General features: G+C 35.7%; 2 protein-coding genes across 2 annotated transcripts in view; one reads left to right on the top strand and one right to left on the bottom strand.

Moving 5' to 3' along the window:
* MUC15 (mucin 15, cell surface associated) overlaps positions 1-9,554 on the top strand; it is a 114,598-nt gene extending 105,044 nt beyond the window's left edge. The window contains exon 3 of the mRNA XM_029209694.1: positions 9,226-9,554. Coding sequence (XP_029065527.1) covers positions 9,226-9,554 — 329 coding nt within the window. The remainder of the gene's footprint in view (positions 1-9,225) is intronic.
* The window catches only part of ANO3 (anoctamin 3), a 413,314-nt gene that overhangs the window by 161,944 nt on the left and 227,209 nt on the right, over positions 1-24,161 (bottom strand). Inside the window, 1 exon segment of the mRNA XM_029209693.1 lies at positions 6,926-7,044. Coding sequence (XP_029065526.1) covers positions 6,926-7,044 — 119 coding nt within the window.

Below are 24,161 nucleotides of genomic sequence, written 5' to 3'. Positions count from 1 at the left end.
TAATTTTTATTTAGCTCATGATTCTGTGAATAGGTTGGGTCCAGTTGTGCAGTTCTTCTGGTCTCAGCTAGACCTTCTTATGGGTCTGAGTTTCCTGGTCTTTGCCACTGGATTTTCTCACATCTCTGTCTCCGTTGGGGCAACTGGACTCACTAGGCTCTGGTCCACATGGCCTTATCTTCCTGCAGGATAGCTCTGACTTATTCAAATGGTAGAGGAAGAGGCCCAAGAGGAATAATGGGAATGCAAGGTCTTTCGAGTTCAGGGTTCAGCACTGGCACATTGTCACTTCTGCAGCCATCTATCGGTCAAAGCAAGGCCCAAGGCCAGTCTAACAGAGTCAAACTCTTGGATGGGAGGACCTGCGAAGTCTCATTGAAAACAAAGTAGATACAGGGAAGAGAGAAGGGCTGTGGCCAATTTTTCTATCTACTGCAATGCTCATGAGATACTTAAATATGGCTTTTACTATAAAGCTTGAGGCTAAATAAATCTAGACTTACCCCATATTTAGTATCATCTCTAATTTCTAGAGCCTCTTAGCTTTTTCCATGTATACGTATGCCCACCTCCTGAACTGTATTACATGGAAATCAAGACCTGTCTGTGTTTGCCATCTTTCTCTGTTCTCTGTCCTATAGTGTCAAACTTTACTCATAGTGGGTTCCAAATAAATGAAAAATGTCCTATTAAGTTATCAATATCACTTCATCATATTAGATATCAGCATCACAGGTGAGTTTAATCTCTAAAATATTAAACAATTTTAGTATAAATGATATGTGCTAAAAGTTGATTTGAAGCAAAATATTCTAAAGACAATTCATTGTTCTGAGTTCAATTTTAGAGTAAACTGTAGTGTCTTATAAATATTTGGCTTATAAAATTATCATAAGCAGTGGATATATGATCAAAATAAAATTCGCCACACTGATTCGAGATCATTAAGGAAATTTTGCACAATGACTGATAAACCAAATTCTCAAGCGGATGTAAAGTCTATCTACACAATGCCCAGTACTCTAGTCAGATGCATTTCTATATTTGTTTGTTTATACTGTTGATAAATTCAACAGAGTTTCTTCATAATTTCAATGTAAGATACTACTTTGATAGATATGGAGTTATCTCCTAGAACCTAGTTTATAGCCGATGACAAATCTTATTAGAAAGCTGTATTTGTTTTCTGTAATGCAATACTTGCATTACTTACAATGTAGTTTACATTAGGAGTCATTTTCTTCTGTGAGTCTTTGCTCCCTTCCTGTTGACTCTTCATAAAATTGCTTTGTCATCTCTAAAAGGTCATCTCTAAAATGTAACCAAATAACTATTGTGAAGAAATAAAATATCAGTTACACTGTATAATATGTTGCAACCAGTACAATTATCCCAAGCAAATAATGTGAGGCACAGATCATCAGTTATACAATTAGATACATACAGATTAATACATGCTAATTTAAACCATATGAAAGTTGCCATTTTTTAGGTCACAAGTGAATGAATATTGTCAATTTCATAAGACAAACCTTAAAATACACACACATATAATGTGTATACACATATATGCGTATCATTTAATGATGGGATGGAGTAAGAGGAAGGTCAGCAAAGTTATAAATTGACGGTTATCCAGATACTAGGTCAAACAATAGATATATAGGTCATTGCTTTTTTGAGGTTCTCTCTGATAAATGTACACAAAGACTATATCTAAGAAGATTATTTTGCCCTTCATTTATAGATAAGCTTTGCAAGCAAGTAGCCTAGTTAAATGGATTTTAAATATCTTTTTTTTTTTGGAATAGAAATATTTGTGCAAATTGGATTTGTGCTGCACCCTAACCTATGAAATGGATAAAAGTGGACATATTTACATAGACGCTAAAAGAGTGAATCCAAAAACATCTAGGTGATGCATTACATTTTCGAATTTGAATAGAAGTGCAGTAAGACTAACAGGACATTAGGCTAGGATTTCTTGGATTGAACAGCTGTGGCATGTTACCATCATCGCACATTATTCTCTTATTTTTCTGTCAAAAACAAAACATGCATGCAGGTTTAACTATTTCTTCTTAACTTTACTATTCTAAAGTTCAAGTCTAGTCAAAGCAAGATTTGGGAAATGGCTACTGTTGAGCAGAAATGAAGTGGCGGGTATCATTGGTGGTATGTGCTAAATTTTAGAGAAGCTGATAACACAAATTTTACTTAATCTTAGTTCATTTTCTAATTATGTGAAACATATCGTGTTTGTCTTCCCATTCACTGGTGCAATAAGTACCTTAAGGAACAACATCTGCTTTTTCTCAACTTTTCTTATAATTTGTCTCAGGCTCAGGTCTCTTGAAACAATGCTTTACAGATAGGAGAGACTCTCCTATGCCAATCAGAGAGACATAGGGAGGCAGATGAAGTAAACAGAGAGAGAGAAACTCCTGATTTGTGAAGATAACCTAAGTATTACCAGCATAAAATTGTAAACCCCCTTTAACAAAACCAAACCAAAGAGGAATGAATAAATCTCACACAAATATTTATATCTGTATCTACTTACTACAGTTCAGAATCATTATAACAGTAATGTTTAAATTGTGCCATATTTCTTCACTAACACATTGATGGTGACTAATGAAGGGATTTGAAAAATTAATCCAGGTCAAACTAAATCAAACATCACGGAAAAAGATATTTTCAGGAAAGTGATTATTGGCTATTGTCCATGCAGTGATAACCAAAAGCTAAGTCATTCCTTGGGTTAAATTGCATTTAATATCCAAATTTCTTTTACAAAGTCATTCCCACTTTAATCAATAAGAAGCAATTTTTAAAAAGTGAGCTTGGACTGAGTCAGAATTTCTATTGAAAAGTATCAAAAGGGGATGGTATTCGGTGCTGGATGACCATATTCAGATGCTTTGAAGAATCCGCAAGAGAATTTTAGGAATGGTGGGATTGCTGGAGCCAGGGATTTTTAAAACGAAACCCCAACCCAGTGACTCATTTGCTGATGAACTATAGTTTCAGTGAGGTGTTCTCAACCTCCAAGTTGTTATAAAAACCTTCCATATAGTTCAATATCTGTAAACCAATCAATGTGATACACCACATTAACAAACTGAAAAATAAAAATCATATGATCAGCTCCATAGATTCAGCAAAAGCTTTCAACAAAATTCAACATCCATTTACGATAAAAACTCCTACCAGGGACTTCCTGGTGGTACAGTGGTTAAGAAGCCGCCTGCCAATGCAGGGAACATGGGTTCGAGCCCTGGTCTAGGAAGATTCCACGTGCCGCAGAGCAACTAAGCCCGTGCACCACAAGTACTGAGCCTGTGTTCTAGAGTCCAGGAGCCACAACTACTGAGCCCGCATGTCACAACTACTGAAGCCCACGCGCCTAGAGCCTGTGCTCCGCAACAAGAGAAGCCACCGCAATGAGAAGCCTGCACACCACAACGAAGAGTAGCCCCCACTTGCCGCAACTAGAGAATGCCCGCACACAGCAATGAAGACCCAATGCAGCCAAAAATAAATAAATAAATAAATCTACTAAAAGAATAAGAATAAAAAATAAAACCTCCCACCAAAATGGGTATAGAGGGAACATACTTCAATATATATGACAAACCTACAGCTAACACCATACTCAACAATGAAAAGCCGAAAGCATTGATTCTAAGATCAGGGACAAGACAAGGCTGCTCATTCTCACCACTTTTATTCAACGTAGTATTGGAAGTCCTAGCTGCAGCAATCAGACAATAAAAATAAATAAATGGAATCCAAATTGGAAAGGAAGAAGTAAAACTACCAATATTTGCAGGTGATATGATACTGTACATAGAAAATCCTAAAGATACCACCCAAAAAAACTACTAGAACTCATCAATGAATTCTGAAAAGTTGCAGGATACAAAATTAATATATGGAAATATGTTGCATTTCTATACACTAACAACAAACTACCAGAAAGAGAAATTTTTAAAAAATCACATTTACAACTGCATCAAAAAGAATAAAACACCTAGGAATAAATCTACCTAACAGTGTAAAAGGCTTATACTTGTAAAACTGACACTGATGAAAGTAATTGAAGGCCACACAAACAGATGGAAAGTTATACAATGCTCATGGATTGAAAGAATTAATATTGTTAAAATGACCATAGGGCTTCCCTGGTGGCGCAGTGGTTGAGAGTCCGCCTGCTGATGCAGGGGACACGGGTTTGTACCCCAGTCCGGGAGGATCCCACGTGCCGCGGAGCGGCTGGGCCCGTGAGCCATGGCCGCTGAGCCTGCGCGTCCGGAGCCTGTGTTCCGCAATGGGAGAGGCCACAACAGTGACAGGCCCGCGTACCACAAAAAAAAAAAAAAATGACCATACTAATCAAGGCATTCTATGGATTCAATGCAATCCCTATCAAAATACCAATGGCATTTTTCACAGAACTAGAATAAATAATTCTAAAATCTGTATGGAAACATAAAAGACCCCAAATAGCCAAAAACAATCTTGAGAAAGAAAATCTGGAGTTATCATGCTATGTGATTTCAAACTACACTACAAAGCTAAAATAATCAAAACAGTATGGTACTGGCACAAAAACAGACACACAGATCAATGGAACAGAATAGACAGCCCAGTAATTAACCCACACTTGTATGGGCAATGATTCTGTGACAAAGGATACAAGAATATACAATGGGAAAAGACAGTCTCTCCAATAAATGATGTTGGGAAAACTGGACAACTACACGCAAAAAAATTAAACTGGACTGCTTTCTCACACCATGCACAAAAATAAATTAAAATGAATTAAAGACTTAAATGTAAGACCTGAAGTCATGAAACTTCTAGGACAAAATATAGGCAGTATGCTCTTTGACATCAGTCTCAACAATATTTTCTGAATATGTCTCCTTAGGCAAGGGAAACAAAATAAAAAATAAACAAATGGGACTACATTATATTAAAAAGCTTTTGCACAGTAAAATAAACTATCAACAAAATAAAAAGGCCACCTACTGAATGAGAGAAGACATTTGCAAACAATATTTCCAATAAGTGGTTAATATCCAAAATACACAAAGAACTCATATCAAAAAACAAAAAAAATCCTATTAAAAAATGGGCAGAGGATTTGAATAGACATTTTTCCAAAGAAGACATACAGATGGCCAACAGGTACATGAAAAGATACTCAGCATCAGTAATTATCAGGGAAATGCAGATCAAAATGACAATGAGATATCACCTCACACATGTCAGAATGGCTGTTAGCAAAAAGACAACAAATAACAAGTGTTGGCAAGAATGTGGGGAAAAGGGGACACTTGTGCACTTTTATTGGAAATGTAAACTGGTGCAGCTACTATGGAAAAACAGTATGGAGACTCCTCAAAAAATTTAAAATCGAACTGCCATATGATACAGCAATACCACTCCTGGGTATTTGCCTGAAGAAAACAAAAACACTAATTAGAAAAGATATATGCACCCCTATGTTCATTGCACCCTTGTTTACAATTGCAAAGATGTGGAAGCAACCTACGTGCCCATCAATAGATGAATGGATAATGAAGATGTGGTATATATATTATATGGAATACTACTTAACCATAAGAAGAATGAAATCTTGCCATTTGTGACAACATGGATGGACCTAGAGGGTATTATGCTTAGTGAAATAAGTCAGACAGAGAAAGAAAAATACTGTATGATTTCACTTATATGTGGAATCTAAAAAACAAAACAAATGAACAAATATAAAACAGAAACAGAGCTATAGATAGAACAAACAGGTGGTTGCCAGACAGGAAGGGGATGAGGGGAGGAAAGAAATAAGTGAGGGAGATTAAGAGGTACAAACTTCCAGTTGCAAAATAAATGAGTCATGGGTATGAAATATACAATGTGGGGAATATAGTCAATAAGTATGTAATATCTTTATAAGGTGACATATCATAACTAGACTTATCATGGTGATCATTTTGAAACGTATAAAAATACCAAATCACTGTTGTGTAATAGAAACCAATATCATGTTGTAGGTCAGTCATACTTTAAAAACAAACAAACAAAGAATCTCATAGAAAAAGAGATCAGATTTATAGTTAATAGAGGTGGGGAGTGGGTGAGGGGGAATTGGATGAAGGCAGTTACAAGGTAAAAACTTCCAGTTATAAGATAATTAAGTACTAGGGATGTAAGGATAAAACATGATAACTGTGATGAACGCTGCTGTATGCCGTATATGAAAGCTGTTAAGAGAGTAAATTCTAAGAGTTCTTATTACAAGAAAAAAATATATATATATTTCTCTTTGTTTGATTTTGCAACTATATGAGACAATGGATGTTCACTGAACTTATTCTGGTAATCATTTAATGATGTATGTAAGTAAAAAAATTATACTGTACACCTTAAACTTATAAAGTGCTGTGTCAATTATATCTCAATAAAACTGAAAGAAAAACAAAAAATTTTGTCAAGTAGACCACATGATTCTAATTCTAAAGATGATGAAAACAAGGCTAAATGAGCTTAATTAACCTGCCAAGTTACCACAACTATAAGTACTGGAACTGTAATTCAAATCTTGGTCCACTTGTTACTAAAATCCATGTTCTCATTAAAACATGGTGCCTTTCAGAAAACAAGAAACATGAAGGAATAAGCCTCTAAAGAAAATATTACTGAATAATTTCATGTTTCAGAATGTATAATTCGGTTTGATAGTATAAATGAATACGATGTCTACACATAACTTTTCAATTTTAAGTCATTAAGATATATATTAACCTGTGTGGCCTCTTATTCTCTCCAGCACAATATCGATTAAAATTGAAAAGAACTGAATGGATTTAGAAGTTAGCGTCTTCAAATGACTTACTGATTGTTTAGTTTGCATTACCTTAGGCAATCTGGGCTTGGGTTCAGAATTATTTTGGGGGACAAAGTCTTTAATGAGGCGAGATCGGTCATAATTAGCATGTTCTGATTCATCCGTGTAATCCTTATCTTTTCCTAGGGCTAGAAAAGAGAAAGAGAAAATTACATCCATTTTTATCCTTCTTCCTTTTCTCGCTCTTTAAATATACTAAGCTCTGTTTTTTCATGTTTTCCCAAGGTAACCAGGTATAATTTTCATATGACCCATGCATCTAATAAATAAGCAAAAAATGGTAGTAACATGGAATCTTGCCTGTTATTGGATTAATGTCAACACTCCAGTAACTTGCAAAAAAATTAAATGCATCTCTGTTATTTAATGTACTTAAACTTTTTGAAAACAAAATTAGACTCATGCAAACGCCATTGGACACATCATTTCTTTTGAACTTGAAGATGGAGATATTTGCAAGAATTCAATAGAATAGAATTCAAATTCAATAGAAATTTGTTTTTAAAGCAAATTTTAAGCATTTATTTGCTTAATTTAAAAAAACTATTGATTTTGGTCATTTATTTTTTAAAAATTTGCAGTTTTATAAATGTGAATTTGAAGAGAGTAAGAAGTCTGAGAAATCATAGAAAAAAAGCTAACAAACTTTACAAGAAAGATTTAAAAAATATTAGGAGATTGAAATGAAACCACAACATCAAAAAAGGAGGAAGAATATTGAAATATGGCAATTACCACTGGAATAATCAGAAAGGGTAAACCACAAACATAAATCACATGTAGGAACTTATATGAATAATGAGCAAGCTATAATCAATGTAAAAGAGTATAAAATAGGAAATATCCATGGTGGTTGGGATTTGTGTTCCAGGTGATACAAGTATCTCTTCAAATTCAAAAAGATTCTTAAATATGTAGTCTTTTCAAATAAATTAAAATGTTTTGGAATTATTTTATTCAATGTGTTGATACTTATCAACAACGAATTTTGACACAGACAACTATATATAGTGTTTTCAAGAGTTCAGTTGTGCGACTTAGCATTGTAACAAAATAAAATAATTTTGTTTACACTACATGCATTAGTTTCTTTTATTAGTAATGCTTAAAATCTGCTATAACATATGGAATGTGATGCACAGCTAGCAGTATCAGGTTATTAGCAGTGGTATGAACTAAGAATGAACAGATCACAGTACATCTTAGGATGTAATTAATTACCAATTATGTTAAAATGCTCTAGGCATTTGAGTTATACCTACAGCTATTAATAATAGCTATCACTGATTGATGGTTAACATTTGCTGAGCACATATTAAGAGCCCAAAACTTTACACATATAATTTCCTTTAATCCTTATAACAACTCTATGAAGTGTGTATGATTTTTACCTACCCTTAATAATAAATAAACTAAGGCATATGGAAATTAAGTAGCATGGCAAAATCACTAAACCAGTAGGGGGTACATCAAAAACATCCAGATTGACTCTGAAGCTGATGTTTGTGAATATATCAATACTATAATGTTTCCCTAGATTTAGGTAAATTACATTTCATTTATTTAACAATTATTTATTAAACACCTATGATATGCCAGATATTCTTTTAGGACATATAGCAGGAAACAGAACCCTGCCTTCATGGAAGATTCAAGTAAGAGAAGAAAAAACAATAAGCAACAACAAAAAATACATAAAATATTAGGTATGCTTTGTGGTCAGTGCATTGAAGAAAAATACAGTAAGGAGGAAAGATGCAGGTGTACAAGGTGGAGAGAACAGATGTTATTTTAGTACAGAGGATTGTAGTAACATTTGAGCAAAGACCCGATGAGGTGAGGCAGTAAATCACACAGGTAAAGTGGAGGAAGAATGGTCTAGATGGAGAAAGTAAAAAGTGTAAACAGCAATAGGTAAACGGCATTTGCTATTGAGGAGACTGCACTGGCCTGTGGGTCACAAGACCATCATTTCTCATCCTAAATCTGCCATGTCCTAACCAAGTAATTTCCTTTCCCTGAGAATCTATTTCTTCATCTGTAAACCAGAGATTTTTGAAGAAGTTCTCAAAGAGTCCTCAAACTCTAAAAGTTATTTGATTACTAATTTAATGTTTATAAAAGATAAAATTCCATTTATGTTAATTAATGCATTTCATTTCCCATGGAACACAGTAAATAAAATTTATAGAAGTTTTTCACTCATTTAAATCTTATTCCACTCACAATTTAATTTTTATGCAGAGGTTTTAAAATGGCATTTAGTTTGACTTTCTTTCTTTTCTTTGTCTTTAATTCTTATGACACAGACATTCCTGGAATAGGAACATACCTACATCATCATCTTGCTGGAGGAAAGCTCAGTTTTAAAAGATGTGCCAAATGCCACAAATTTCACAAAAACTTTTCAAATCTTCTTCTGTTCCTTCTTGCCCCAAGGCCCCAACTAGAACTGCTCATTTTTCTCTTCCAAACTGCATCATATTTTCCCCCTTTTCCCCCCTCTTTTCTTTTCTTTTTCCTCTCTTCCTCCCTTGTCCTCTCTCTACGTCTTTTCCTTCCTTGCATTTTTTCTTTTAATGGCTCCTTTTATTTTTCTGAATTTAGAAAAAATTCTCCTAGGGCCATGTTCTCTTAATTATTTGTTTTTTTAATTTACTACAGAGTCCAGTACAGCTTGATCATTAGTAGATGAGTTAATTAAAAGAAGAAGGAAAAAATGTACTTATTTTGGAAAATCTTGATCCTAAATGATATAATTTTAAATTCCCTTTTATTGTTAGGAATGTAGATATGTTTATCTTTCTTATTGCCATTTTCCTTGACATTACACAAAAGGATTCTTCTGTTATATAACAATAGCTTTCTTTTTTTTTTTTTTACTACTATGAAGATTGCAAACTCCTGTCCTCATAATGTAAATGGTACCACTGTCTTTCACAATGTTCATACAATGCTCCTCAGCTTAGAAACTAGAAATCTCTGTCCTTAGTGACTTAGTATGTATTATTCCTGAATATAGAAAGTTCTTAAAGTTGTTTGTGTTCTTTTTTAAAATACTTGATTTTTTTCTCACACTAACTTTATACACAGTATTACTTACAGCTAATGTTTTTTAACATGGATAGCTAATAATTACTTAATGTATCAGGTATCCTTCATTCATTAAATTAACATATTGAGTTCTGCCGTGCAGTGTACCAGGGACTATTTCAGGTTGAGGATACAGTAGGAACCACATTGAACAAAAATCTTTACCTTCATGAAGTCAACAGTGATGAAATTAAGGAAAGAACAAATATACCACTTACATATTAGAAGGTCATATCGTCAATAAAGAAATATAAAGGGCAGGGAGATAAAGAGTATGGGAAGGGCAGAAATTTGCAATTTTAAATAAAATTCTTTAAGAATGGCTTCCCTGAGGTAAAATTGGAGCAAAAATGCCAATTGGTAATATCATCACAGGCAAAGGGTACAACAAATGCAAAGGCCCTGAGGTGGGAGCATGCTTTCCTTGTCTGTTCACAGACAAGGAGATCAGTGTGGCAGTGAGGAGTGAGCAAGGGTGAGGGTGGCAGAATAACCTGTAGAGTGGTAATGGAGGAAGTGGGAGCACATCAGGATTGGGGCCATTAGAAAGATTTTGGTTTTCATCCTGAGTTAAACAGAGTGCCACTGGATGAATTTGAGCAGAGGATGACATCATCTCTCTTAGATTTTAACAAAATTACTCTGATTGCTGAGATGAAGATAGGTTGAAGGGGCCAACGGCAAAGGCAAAGAGACTAGTCAGGAGCTATTGCAACAATCAGGGAGAGAGGATGTGGTTTGCATCAGGGTGGTAGCAAGGCTGAGAAATGATCAGATTGAGAATATATTTTTAAGGGAAAACTAACAGAATTCTATTGGTCATGGTGTATGAAAGAGAGACTTCAACAATAATCCTAACGTTTTTGGCTTGAGCAATGGGAAGGGTGCCATTTTTCACATAATATTTTACTAAATCCTTTAAAGGTATTGTTACCAGCCTCCATTAGCATGAGGAAATTTAGGCAGTTACCTAGGATATCACATTTAGTGTATGGCAGAATTAGAGTCCAGGAAATCTGGCTCTAAACCATACATTCCCAGCTATTATGTAACATTGCTTCTTGTAGTATTGGACAGACGATGGTTTTGGAAACTTTGAGGCAACAAAACATTTACAAATGAAAAAAAAAGTGGGTTATTAAAAATTGCAGTATACTTGTTGAATGAAAAATGGGTGAAATTTCTAGATTATAGACATAGCTCTCTAGCTTCCTGAAGTTGACAATGATGTATACATAAATATTAATATCCCAATAGATAATGATAAAGACTATCAACAGACAAGTAATAAAAAGTGAGACAAATTTAGTAAAAACATTTATTTTTATGTGGTTTAATATTCTCTGTGACCAATAATTTAAATAAAAATGGTACTCTTTTATGCTAGTACATAAATATTCTTTTGCATCTTTTGTTTTTAATTAAAATATCCATTGCTGGAAAGATGCTAGGGAAACTGGTATCATCATTTATTTTCTATACCAATGTAAGTTAGTAAAACCTTTGGAACAAAATGTGTCAATATGTTTTAACAGAATGACTGGAGAGTAATCCTAAAGTTATAATCTAAAAGAAAGAAAACCTATGTTCACAAGCATGTTCACCAAGCCTATGGATATTACAGAGACTACTACAGAGACCACTGCCATCTTAATAAACAGCAACTCAATTCTTCCAGTTACATAGGCCAAAATCCTGACTCCTCATTTTCTCTTATCCCCATGTCTGATCCTTAAGTAAATTCTGTTGACTTAGCACAAAGCATCATTCTTCTGCTTTGCTTTACTCTTTAGCATATATCACTACCTAACATGCTGTACGTTTTCACTTACTTATCTTCATTTATTATCTGTTTCATTCAGCAAGGTATTTGGGTGCTGGGTTTTCACTTTGTTCACTTTTGTTGTCTTTTTGTTTACTGCTTCATCCCTAACATCTAGAACAACTAAGGGCACTTAGTTGCCATTCAATATATATTTGTTGAATAACTAAATGGATTTAAATGCTCAGTAAATCTTACCTGAACTATCTTCAAATTATATCTAGAAATGGATCATCTGTCAATATTTGATAACAGTTTCTTAATCCAAGCCATCACTATCTCGAGTAGAAGTCTATAAGAGTCTTCCTAACTGATCTGTTCCTATCTTTTGCCCCTATTACATGGCAGCCAGAGTAGCCCTTTTAAAACCTAAGTTAAATCACGTTAACCTTTACTCAAAACCTTCCAATAATTTTGAGGCTCTAAGTAAAAGTCATAGTCCATAATATGACACACCGTGTATGCATCATCTGTCTCCTTACTACCACATCTCATCCCTGTCCTACAACCCTACCCTCACTTCCTCCGATCCAGCTGCACTGGGTTCCTTGATGTTAAGAATACTCTCACCACAGGGCCTTTGCACTTGCTCCTCTCTCTGCCAAGAATGCTCAATCCCTTTTCCAGTCAGAGTTCTGCTCATGTCACATCAGAGAATCTCTCCTTGACCACTGTTTCTAAAATAGAAACTTCTATAGTTCTCTGTCTTCTCATAAGGCTTTATTACTTTTATCAGCACCTGATATAAAATAATACACACATATGCAAAACATATGTGCTACATATGTACATATATATCAGCAACTGACATTGTTATAACATAGCTATATAACATATGTATATGTTTATGCTATATATACAAATGTATATATACACATGCATATGTATGTATGTATATATATATATACAAATGAACATATACATGTTTTACATGCATATATTTGTGCTTGTACCTATATGAGAGAAAAAGAAAAAAATAGAGAGCGCTGATAGATGGTTATCTATCTCTTCTCACTGTAAGTGCCATTGGTGAGGTGACTGTTTTGTTCACTGCTACATACCCATTATTTAGCTCATTGTTTAGCATTTTGTAAGCACTTAGTGTCTGTTGAATAAATTGATGAATAGATGGTACACTCATATGTGGGACTATTTTCCATCTGTTAAATTGCTAATTTTATAGACTGAAAACATATAGAAATGCTTAATGTATACTATTAAGTTAAAAAGCTACTTTTCTTCTATTTTGATATATTTTATTTCAAATATGCTTCCCCTTCTGAATGCAACTTTGTAAAACTATGTAAACTTAAGGACAAAGAGTGAAAACTACAGTATGAAAAGAATGTGAAACATTCTCTTATTTTGGCAGAGGAATAGTAGTTTTCCCCTCCCCCTAGACCTTCTTCTGTTATTCTTGCCAGAATTTTAAGTGTATTATAAATAGTAGAACTTAAAAAAAATTGCAGTTGGTATTAAGATCTGAGAGTGACAGTGAAGAGGACCACACTGCATTTTGATTAATAGAGCTAATCCTTCTTCCATAAGAAGGATTATCTGAAATATAAACAAAACCTACCAGTGTGTTTTGGTTCTGATCAAGGACACAGACCTTATTTGTATGAAATTTGCCCTGTGTGGTAACAATAAATTAAATTTCAAACAAACTGAATAATTTCAACAATAACACTAAATTACAATACCAAATATGTATCATATTTCATTATCCTAAGATGTTTTTCCCCTACATTTTAGCATTTATGAAATCAGGATGGGGTCAACATTCCATGTATTTATTTAACATAGGAGCAACCCATTTCTCCTAAAAATGCTTATTAATTTGATGATGCTTTTCACAACTGATAGTGTCTTTAAAATCCAGGAAGTTTGATAATTAAGAAAAACAGACTTTCAAAAAACAAAAACATCTAACAACTTTCTGGTACAGTAGAAAACAGATAATTTTGATTATGACAAATGGAACTATTGTTGCTCTCCAGTAGGAAGACATACACCCTTTAAAAAATAAATTGTATTTCATCAAAATTAAAAATGTGTACTTTAAAGAATATCATCAAGAAAGAGAGATAACCTACAGAATATGAGACAAAGTTTGCAAATCATATATCTGATAAGGGACTTGTATATGTATATATAACTCTTATGACACAACAACAGACAAACAACCCAGTTTAAAAATGGGCAAAAGATCTGGATAGACATTTCTCTGAAAAACATATACAAGTGGCAAAAAAACAAAACAAATAAACAAAAATAACCGAACACACGAAAAGATGCTCAACATTACTAGCTCTCAGGGAAATGCAAATCAAACCCACAATGAGACCACTTCAAACTCACTAGGATGGGTATAATCAAAAAGAGAGACCATAATAGTGTTGGTGAGAACACTGAGAAATTGAACCTTCATACACTGTTGGTGGGAATGAAAAATGGTGCATCTGCTGTGGAAAACAGTCTGGCAGTTCTTCAAAACTTTTAACATAGAGTTACCATATGATATAGGTATAACACTCAAGAGAAATGAAAACATAACTTCACAAAAAAATTGTACACAAATGCTTGTAGAAGCATTATTCATAATAGCCAAAAAGTGGAAACTAAAATCAAAACGTCCATCATCTGATGAACAAATAAATAAAATACAGTTTATCCATACCATGGAATATTATTCAGCAATAGAAAGGACTGAAGTACTGATTAACGCAAAAACATGGATGAACCCTGGAAACATTATGCCAGGTGAAAAAAGCCAGTCACAGAGGTTCAAATATTGTATGATTCCATTTTTTTATGAACTTTTCAGAATAATCTATAGAGACAGAAAGTAACTTGCTATTACCTACAGCTTGGGGCATTGGGCTTGCAATAACAGTTGACTGCTAATAGGTGGGGGATTTCTTTTTGAGGTGACAGGAATGATCTAAATTGACTGTAGTGATGGGTGCATACCTTTGAGAATATGCTAAAAACCACTGAATTTTCACCCACTACTTTGAGTGGGTGAATTGTATGGTTAAGGTGAATTGTATCTCAATAAAGCCATTATATTAAACAAACAAACAAAAAAACAACCAAGAAACCAAGATTCTCAAAGCTTAAGAAAATCATTTAGTATCTTGAAACAAGGAGCCTAATGTAATGGAAAGAGAAATAATATTGGTTCCATGAAACCCAAGTTAAAATTCTGGTTATGCCAATTATTAGCTGAGTGACAGTGGGTCAGTTTCTTAATATGAAAATTTGGGATAATAAATCTTCTCGTTCCAAGGATTAAATGGAATAATCTATGTGACTTGTACACATAAGGTACTGAAGAAATATATATTCCCTTCCTTTGGTCTTTCTTTAAATTCATAATTCTAATGTTTAGAATCCACAAAACAAATTATGTAATTTGGAGCAACCAAAAGAGACTTATCTTCCCTTTTAAGCCTAAGTGGGTAGGAAACAAGGTACTTACCTTGAGTATGCCAATGAACAATTTAAAATTTAATCTAAATATCTCTTTTACAATCACCAATAACATTATTTATAATAAAAACTTTTGTTGGGTCAAGTGGGAATCCATAAAGTCTTCTAAATTTTGTTTGCAAACCAGCACCAGCTCAAAACTGGAGGTGATCAATACAGCAGGCTACTAAGATTGCAACATAAACTTTAAGAGTCATCTCTGGGAGTATAATTTTAATAGCCAAATTATTCCAGCTCAACCGTTCTTCTTTATTATAATGCTATTTCATTTCATTATGCTGTTACATTGTATTATAACTGCTTAAGGCTCTGGAAGTGGATGATGTAACTCTTGAACAATTTTAAATATGTGTGGGTGATCTTATTAGTTGGTCTCCACTTATTTGCCACTATGTAACCTTCCCATTCATTACTAATGATAACGTGTTTTAGGACTGCCAAAGTAGTTGAGGCTGAAGATTAAAATAAAATTAAGTCCAAGATGGCAGCATAAGAAGAACCAGGACTCACCTCTTCCTGGGTACACACCAAATCTACAGTTACGTATGTGTCATTTTCTTCTGAGAAAGACCTGAAAACTAGATGAACTGCTCCTCCAAGACACAAGATAAAAGACATCAAGACAGGTAGGAGAGAACATATTTGACATTCTTGCCAAAATTTCACTCCCAGCGCAGTGACAAACAACAGGGAGGGATCTCCCCAGCTCAGCACTTTTCTCAGAGGAACAAGGGATTTGTGCCCTGCATGAGGCACCCCAGCCCTTCGTATCTGCACCAGAAAGACAAGCCCCCAAAATACCTAGCTAGGAAACAAACAGGAATACATTCAAGGGGCCCAAAGGGCCACAGGGAACTGAGATTCACCTTTTAAAGGGCTTGCATGTGGTCTCATTCACCCCAGGATCCCTCACAACAGCAGCAGTTTAAAAAGTGCCTAGACTGTATGTGAAGGAGATTCACTTGCTAAACTTAAAGCATCTGCTGGAAGGGCAGGAGATAGTTGAAATCTCTCCCCAGAGGTGTTGGTGGACACCATTTTTGTACTCTCTACCTGCCCTGCTAGCACAGGCAGGCAAGTCAAAGCCTCCTGCTGCCTTGCTAAGACAGGTGGGGCAAGCAGTCACTACACTGTCTCACTGTCTTGCTGAACCAAAAAGCTCAGGCAGTTGTGACACTTGCTTGCTGTCTGGGACCAGGGAACAAGAGCAGTCACAGCATACTTCCCTTGTGGTTTGATGATTGTCTTTAGTGTTATGTTTTGATTCCTTTCTCCTTTTCTTTTCTGTATCTACTGTAAGTTTTTGATTTGTGGTTACCAAGAGGCTCACATATAACATCCTATGCTCATAACAGTCTATTTTAAGTTGATAGCAACTTAAATTTGAACATATTCCAAAGCTCTACAAGGCACTCTCCCACTGTATCACTGAAGCCTGCAAGCAGGCACAGTCAAGGCATTTTCTCTCTTCCTAAAGCCTGCAAGAGTGCCTGGCTTCCTACACTCTAGTTGCCTCAGAAAAGCCAGCAGGCGCTCTGGTGGTATTTATTGATCAGGTGACCTTGGTGGCCAAAAAGGCTGGTTCCTGGTCTCCACTGGACTGTAACAATCAGAGACAATTCCTGGCAGGCAACCACCCTCAGGGCACTGCACAGAGAGCAGACTGAAACACACCCCTATCTTCCTGTGAAAAAGCCCATTTATTTAGCTGGAGCTTCAGCCTGAGTGACAGGCTTAAGTTTTCCCACACACCTAGAGGCTGTGGAGGTACTTCCAGGGAAGCAGGGAGATAAGCAGGGAGACAGCAACCTTGTGCAACCCCTTTGCATCACTACAACTTGATAACAGCTTATACACTTACCTGGAGCCCTGATATTTGTAACTGTCCCCTAAGGCCACCCTCAGATCTCCTGGTCTAAAGACCAGTAAGGTTTAGGATTGCAGCCCCATAGAAACTGTATGTATTTGCATACATTAAAAGATGCTGCCTGAGGGCATGGTTTTCAATCAGCCTGAAACTAGGTGCTAAATGAGATTTCTTCCCTTGGAGGAAACATAAAAGTAAAAATCTCACTGGCAAAGGTAAATATATAGAAAAGGTAGTGAATTCATCACTTATAAATCTAGCAAGAAAGTTAAAGACAAAAGTAGTAAAATTAACTAAAAGTATAAAAATTAGTTTAAAATCCATAAAATGAAAAGATATAAAATGTGACATAAAAAACAAGGTTAGGGCGGTAAAAATGTAGAACTTTGGAACATGTTCAAATTTAAGTTGCTAGCAACTTAGACTGCTCTGTATCTACTTATAGTAGATACACAAAAGAATAGGCGAAAGGAATCTAAACATAACACTAAAGAAAATCATCAAACCACAAGGGAAGAGAGAAAGAGTAGAATAAGGAAACATAGAGGAACTACAAAAACAGCCAGAAAACAATTGACAAAAATGGCAAAAAAGTACATACGATCAATAATTACTTTAAATGTAAAGAGACTAAATGCTCCAATCTATAGGCATAGAATGGCTGAATGGATAAAAAACCAGATTCATCTATATGCTGCCTATGAGAGACATGCTGCCTATGTCCTTCAGAATGAAGGACATACACAAAATGAAAGTTAAGAGCTGAAAAGAAAAATATTCCATGCAAATGGAAACAAAAAGAAAGCTTATGTAGCTGTACTCATGTCAGACAAAATAGACTTTAAAACAAAAACTGTAATAAAAGACAGAGAAGGGCATTACATAATGATAAAGGGGACAATCCAACAAGAGGATATAACATCTATAAATATATAAGCACTGAACATAGTAGCACCAAAATATATAAAACAAATATTAAGAGACCTAAATGGAGAAATAATAAAGTACAATAATAGTATTGAATTTTAACACTCCACTTGCATCAATGGATAGATCATTTGGTTAGAAAATCAATAAGAAAACACTGGCCTTAAATGACATATTATACTAGGTGGCCTTAATTGATATATGCAAAACATTCCATCCAAAAGCAACAGAATACACATTCTTCTAAAGCACACACAGAACATTCTCAGGATATATCACATGTTAGGTCACAAAACAAGTCTCAAAAAATTTAAGATTATTGAAATCATATCAAGTATCTTTTCTGACCACAACAGCATGAAACTAGAAATCAATTACATGAAGAGAACTAGAAAACCAGTAATATGTGGAGATTAAACAATATGCTACTGAAAAACCACAGGGTCATCAAAAAAAATCAAAGGATAAATTAAAAAAATACCTAGAGACAAAATGAAAACATAAATATGACATAAATGAACATAAATATGAATATGAACATTCAAAATCTATGGAATTTAGTAAAAGAATTTCTAAGAGGGAAGTTCATAGCAATGCAAGCCTACCTGAAGAAACATACAAAAACCCAAGAAACTCAAATAAACAATCTAACTTTACACCAAACAAACTAGAAAAAGAAAAACAAACACAACCCAAAGTTAGCAGAGGGAAAGAAATAAGAAAATCAGAGTGGAAATAAATAAAATAGAGACTAAAAAGACAATAGAAAAGATCAATGAAAATAAGAGCTGGCTCCTTGAAAAGATAAAATTGGCAAACCTTTAGCTAGACTCACCAAAATAAAAAGAGAGGGCTCAAATAAGTAAAAACAGAAATGAAAGAGAAGTTACAACTGTTATCACAGAAATACAACGGCTCATAAGCAACTAATATGAACATTTTATGCCAACAAATTGGACAACATGGAGGAAATGGATTAATTCCTAGAAGCATACAGTTTTCCAAGACTGAACCATAAAGAAATAAAAATCTGAATAGGCCAATTTCTACTAAGAAGATTGAATCAGCAATCAAAAATCTCCCAAGAACAACAACAACAAAAAAGTATAGATCCAGATGGCTTCACTGGTGAATTCTACCAAACATTCAAAGATTTAATATTTATGCTCCTCAAACTCCTCCACAAAGAGGAAGGAAGGAACGCTTCCAAACTTATTTTACAAGGACAGCATTACCCTGATACCAAAACCAGAGGACACCACAAAGAGAGAAAATTACAGACCAATATCCCTAATTAAAATAGATGCAAAAATCCTCAACAAAATACTAGAAAACAAAATTCAACAATACATTAAAAGGATAATACACCATGATCAACTGGGACTTATTCCAAAGATGCAAGGATGGTTCAACATTCACAAATCAAACCACATTAACAAAATGAAGGATACAAATCATATAATCATCTCAATAAATTCAGAAAAAGCATATGACAAAATTCAATATTCATTTATGATAAAAAACTCTCAAAAAAGTGGTTATAGAGAGAATGAGCCTCAACATAATAAAGGACATACATTACAAACCCACAGGTAATATCTCAATGGTCAAAAGTTGAAAACTTTTCCTTTAAAATCAGAAACAAGACAAGGATGCCCACTCTCACCACTTTTACTTAAAATTGTATTGGGAGTTCTAGCCAGAGCAATTAGGCAAGAAAAAGAAATAAAATGCATCCAAATTAGAAAGGAAGAGGTAAAACTGTCATTATTTGCAGATGATGATATTATATATAGAAAACTCTAAAAACTCTACCAAAAAACTATTAAAACTAATAAATTCAGTAAAATTTCATGATACAAAATCACTATACAAAAATCTGTTGTGTTTCTGTACACTAATAATAAACTATCGGAAAGAGAAATTAAGAAAACAATCCCACTTACAATTTCACCCCAAAGATTAAATACCTGATTTAATAAAATAAATCAAAAAGATGAAAGACCTGTACTCTGAAAACTACAATACATTAATGAAAACAACTGAATAAGACACAAATAAATGGAAAGGTATTCCATGCTCATGGATTGGAAGAATTAATATTTTTTAAAATGTTCATACTACCTAAAGCAATCTACAGATTCAATGCAATCCCTATCAAAATTCCAATAGTATTTTTCACACAATTAGAACAAATGATTCTCAAATTTGTATGGAACCACAAGAGACTCCAAATAGACCCCAAATAGCCAAAGCAATCTTGAGAAAGAACAAAGCTGAGATACCCCGCTACCTGATTTCAAACTATATGATAAAGCTAGGTAATCAAAACAGTATAGCACTGGTACAAAAAAGACACATAAATCAATGGAACAGAATAGACAGCCCAGAAATTAACCCAAGCACATATGGTTAATTATTTTATGACAAAGGAGGACAGCATATACAAATGGGGAAAGGACAGTCTTTTCAATAAATGATGTTGGGAAAACTGGACAGCTATACACAAAAGAATGAAATTGTAGCACCACTGTATACCATATATGAAAAACAAAACAAAACAGAACAGAACAAAACCCCTCATAATGGATCAAAGATTTGAATGTTTAAGACCTGAAATCATAAAACTCTTAGAAGAAAACATAGGTAGTAAGCTCTTTGACATCAGTCTTAGCAATGTAGTTTTTTGGATCTGACTTCAACAGCAAAAAGCAAAAATAAACAAATGGGGCTACATTAAACTTAAAAGCTTCTGCACGGTGAAGGAAATCATCAACAAAAGAAACAGACACCTACTGACCAAGAGAAAATATTCGTAAATCATATATCTAATAAGGGGTTAATATCCAAAAAATACTAAAACCTCATACAACTCAACATCAAAAAAACAAACAACTTGATTAAAAAATGAGCACAGGATATGAATAAACATTTTTTCCAAAGAAAACATACAGATGGCCAATAGGCACATGAAAAGATGTTCAGTGTCACTATTCATCAGGGAAATGCAAATCAAAACCACAATGAGGTATCTCCTCACACCTGTCAGAATGGCTATTATCAAAAAGACAAGAAACATCAAGTTTTGGCAAGAATGCAGAAAAAAGGGAACCCTTGTACACTGTTGCTGGAAATGTACATTGGTGCAATCACTGTGGAAAACAGTGTGCAGACTCTTCAAAAAATTAAAAATAGAACTCTCATCTTATCCAGCAATTTGCTTTTGGGTATCTGTCCAAAGATAACAAAAACACTAATTCAAACTGATATGCACCCTTATGTTCACTATAGCATTATTTACCATAACCCAGATACAGAAGCAAGCTAAGTGTCCATCAGTGGATGAATGGATAAAGAAGTGGTATATATATGTAATGGAATATTACTCATCCATAAGTAAAAGAATGAAATCTTGCCAATTGTGACAACATGGATGGAAAACATAGATATTATGCTAAGTGAAATAAGACAAAGACAAGTACTACATAATTCACTTATATAATTCCACTTATATGTGGACTCTAAAACGCAAAACAAACAAATTAAGCAAAAGAAAACCAGATTCATAGATACAGAGAACATATTGGTGGTTGCCAGAGAGGAGGCAAGTTGGTTGGGTGTAAAATGGGTGAAGGGGATCAAGAGGTACAAACTTCCAGATATAAAATAAATAAGTCGGGCTTCCCTGGTGGCGCAGTGGTTGAGAGTCTGCCTGCCGATGCAGGGGACAGGGGTTCGTGCCCCAGTCCGGGAAGATCTCACATGCCGCGGAGCGGCTAGGCCCGTGAGCCATGGCCGCTGGCCCTGCACGTCCAGAGCCTGTGCTCCGCAACGGGAGAGGCCACAACAGTGAGAGGTCCGCGTACCGCAAAAAAAAAAAAAAAAGAATAGGGACTGGACCTGCACCTCTGGGAGGGAGCTGTGAAGGAGTTAAAAGTTTCTACACACTAGGGAGCCCCTTCACTGGTGGAGATGGGGGGTGGGTGGGAGGAAAGCTTCAGAGCTATGAAGGAGAGTGCAGCAGCAGGGATGCAGAGGGCAAAGTGGAGAGATTTCTGCACTAAGTATTGGTGCCGACCAGCACTCACCAGCCTGAGAGTCTTGTCTGCTCACCTGCCATGGTGGGTGGGGGCCGGAAGCTAAGGCTCAGGCTTCGGAGGTCAGATCCCAGGGAGAGGACTGGGGTTGGATGTGTGAAGACAGCCTGAAGGGGGCTAGTGTGTCACAGCTAGCTGAGAGGGAGTCCAGGAAAATGTCTGGACGTGCCTAAGAAGCAAGAGACCATTGTGTCGGGGTGCGTGAGGAGAGGGGATTCCTTCCCAGTGTGCCCACAGAAGGCAGAGCACCGCCTAAACGAGCTTCAGAGACGGGTGTGAGCCAAGACTATCAGCTCAGACCCCAGAAACAGGCATGAACCACTAATGCTGCTGCAGCTGCCACCAAGGATCCTGTGTGCAAGCACAAGTCACTACCCACACCCGCCCAGGAGCCTGTGCAGCCTGCCACTGCCAGGGTCCCGTGATCCAGGGACAACTTCCCCGGGAGAACACATGGCTCGCCTCAGGCTGTTGCAATGTCATGCCAGTGGCCACAGGCTTGCCCTGCATTCTAATTATGAACCATACCCCTCCCTCTCCCTGGCCTGAGGGAGCAAGAGAGCCCTAATCTGCTGCTGCTTTAACCCCCTCCTGTCTGGGTGCGGAAGAGGCTCAGGGCGGCCTACACGCAGAGGCGGGGCCAAAACAAAGCTGAACCCCAGTGCCTGTGTGAACAAAGAAGAGAAAGGGAAATTTCTCTGTGCAGCCTCAGGAGCAACAGATTAAATCCCCAGAGTCAACTTGATAAACCCTGCATTTGAAGAATACCTGAAACAGACAATGAATGTTCTCAAAACTGAGGCAGCAGACTTTGGGAGCAAACTTAGACTTGGAATTTGCTTTCTGCATCTAATTTGTTTCTGGTTTTATGTTTTTCTTAGTTTAGTTTTTAGTGCTTATTATCATTGGTGGATTTGTTTATGGGTTTGGTTTCTCTCCTCTTTTACTTCAAATTTTTTTATTTTTATTTTTTGAATTATTTTTTATTTAATTTATTTATCCATTTTTATTTTTCATTTTTTTCTTTTTCTGAGCATGCATGTGTATGCTTCTTTGTGTGATTTTGTCTGTTTAGGTTTGCTTTTACCATTTGTCCTAGGGTTCTATCTCTTCATTTTTTTTTTCTTCCTTTTCTTCTGAGCTGTGTGGCTGGCAGGGTCTTGGTGTGCCAGCCGGGTATTATGCCTGAGCTTCTGAGATGGGAGGGTCAAGTCCAGGACATTGGACCACGAGAAACCTCCCGGCCCCATGCAATATCAATCAATGAGAGTGCACCCAGAGATCTTCATCTAAACACTAAGACCCACCTCCACCAAATGGCCAGCAAACTCCAGTGCTAGACGCCCCCTGCCAAACAACTAGCAAGACAGGAACACGACCCCATCCATTAGCAGAGAGGCTGCCTAAAGTTATACTAAGTTCACAGACACTCCAAAACACACCACTGGATGCAGCCCTGCCCACCAGAAAGACAAGATACAACCCCACCCCTAGAACACAGGAACCAGTCCCCTCCACCAGGAAACCTACTCAAGCCACTAAACCAACCTCACCCACTGGGGCAGACATCAAAAACAACAGTAACTACGAACCTGCAGCCTGTGAAAAGAAGACACCAAACACAGTAGTTAAACAAAATGAGAAGAAAAAGAAATATGCAGCAGAGGAAGGAGCAAAGTAAAAACTCACCAAATGAAACAAATGAAGAGGAAATAGGCAGTCTACCTGAGAAAGAATTCAGAGTAATGATAGCAAAGATGAGCCAAAATCTTGGAAATAGAATGGAGAAAATACAAGAAATGTTTAGCAAGGACCTAGAAGAACTAAAGAGCAAACAAACAATGATGAACAACACAATAAATGAAATGAAAAATTCTCTAGAAGGAATCAATAGCAGAATCAGTTATTCTGCAGAAGAATGGATAAGTGACCTGGAAGATAAAA

The sequence above is a fragment of the Monodon monoceros genome, unplaced genomic scaffold (genome assembly GCF_005190385.1).
Source record: "Monodon monoceros isolate NGI ecotype Baffin Bay Population unplaced genomic scaffold, NGI_Narwhal_1 Super_Scaffold_7, whole genome shotgun sequence".
Classification (NCBI taxonomy): domain Eukaryota; kingdom Metazoa; phylum Chordata; class Mammalia; order Artiodactyla; family Monodontidae; genus Monodon; species Monodon monoceros.
This window is presented reverse-complemented; position numbering and strand designations above follow the sequence as displayed.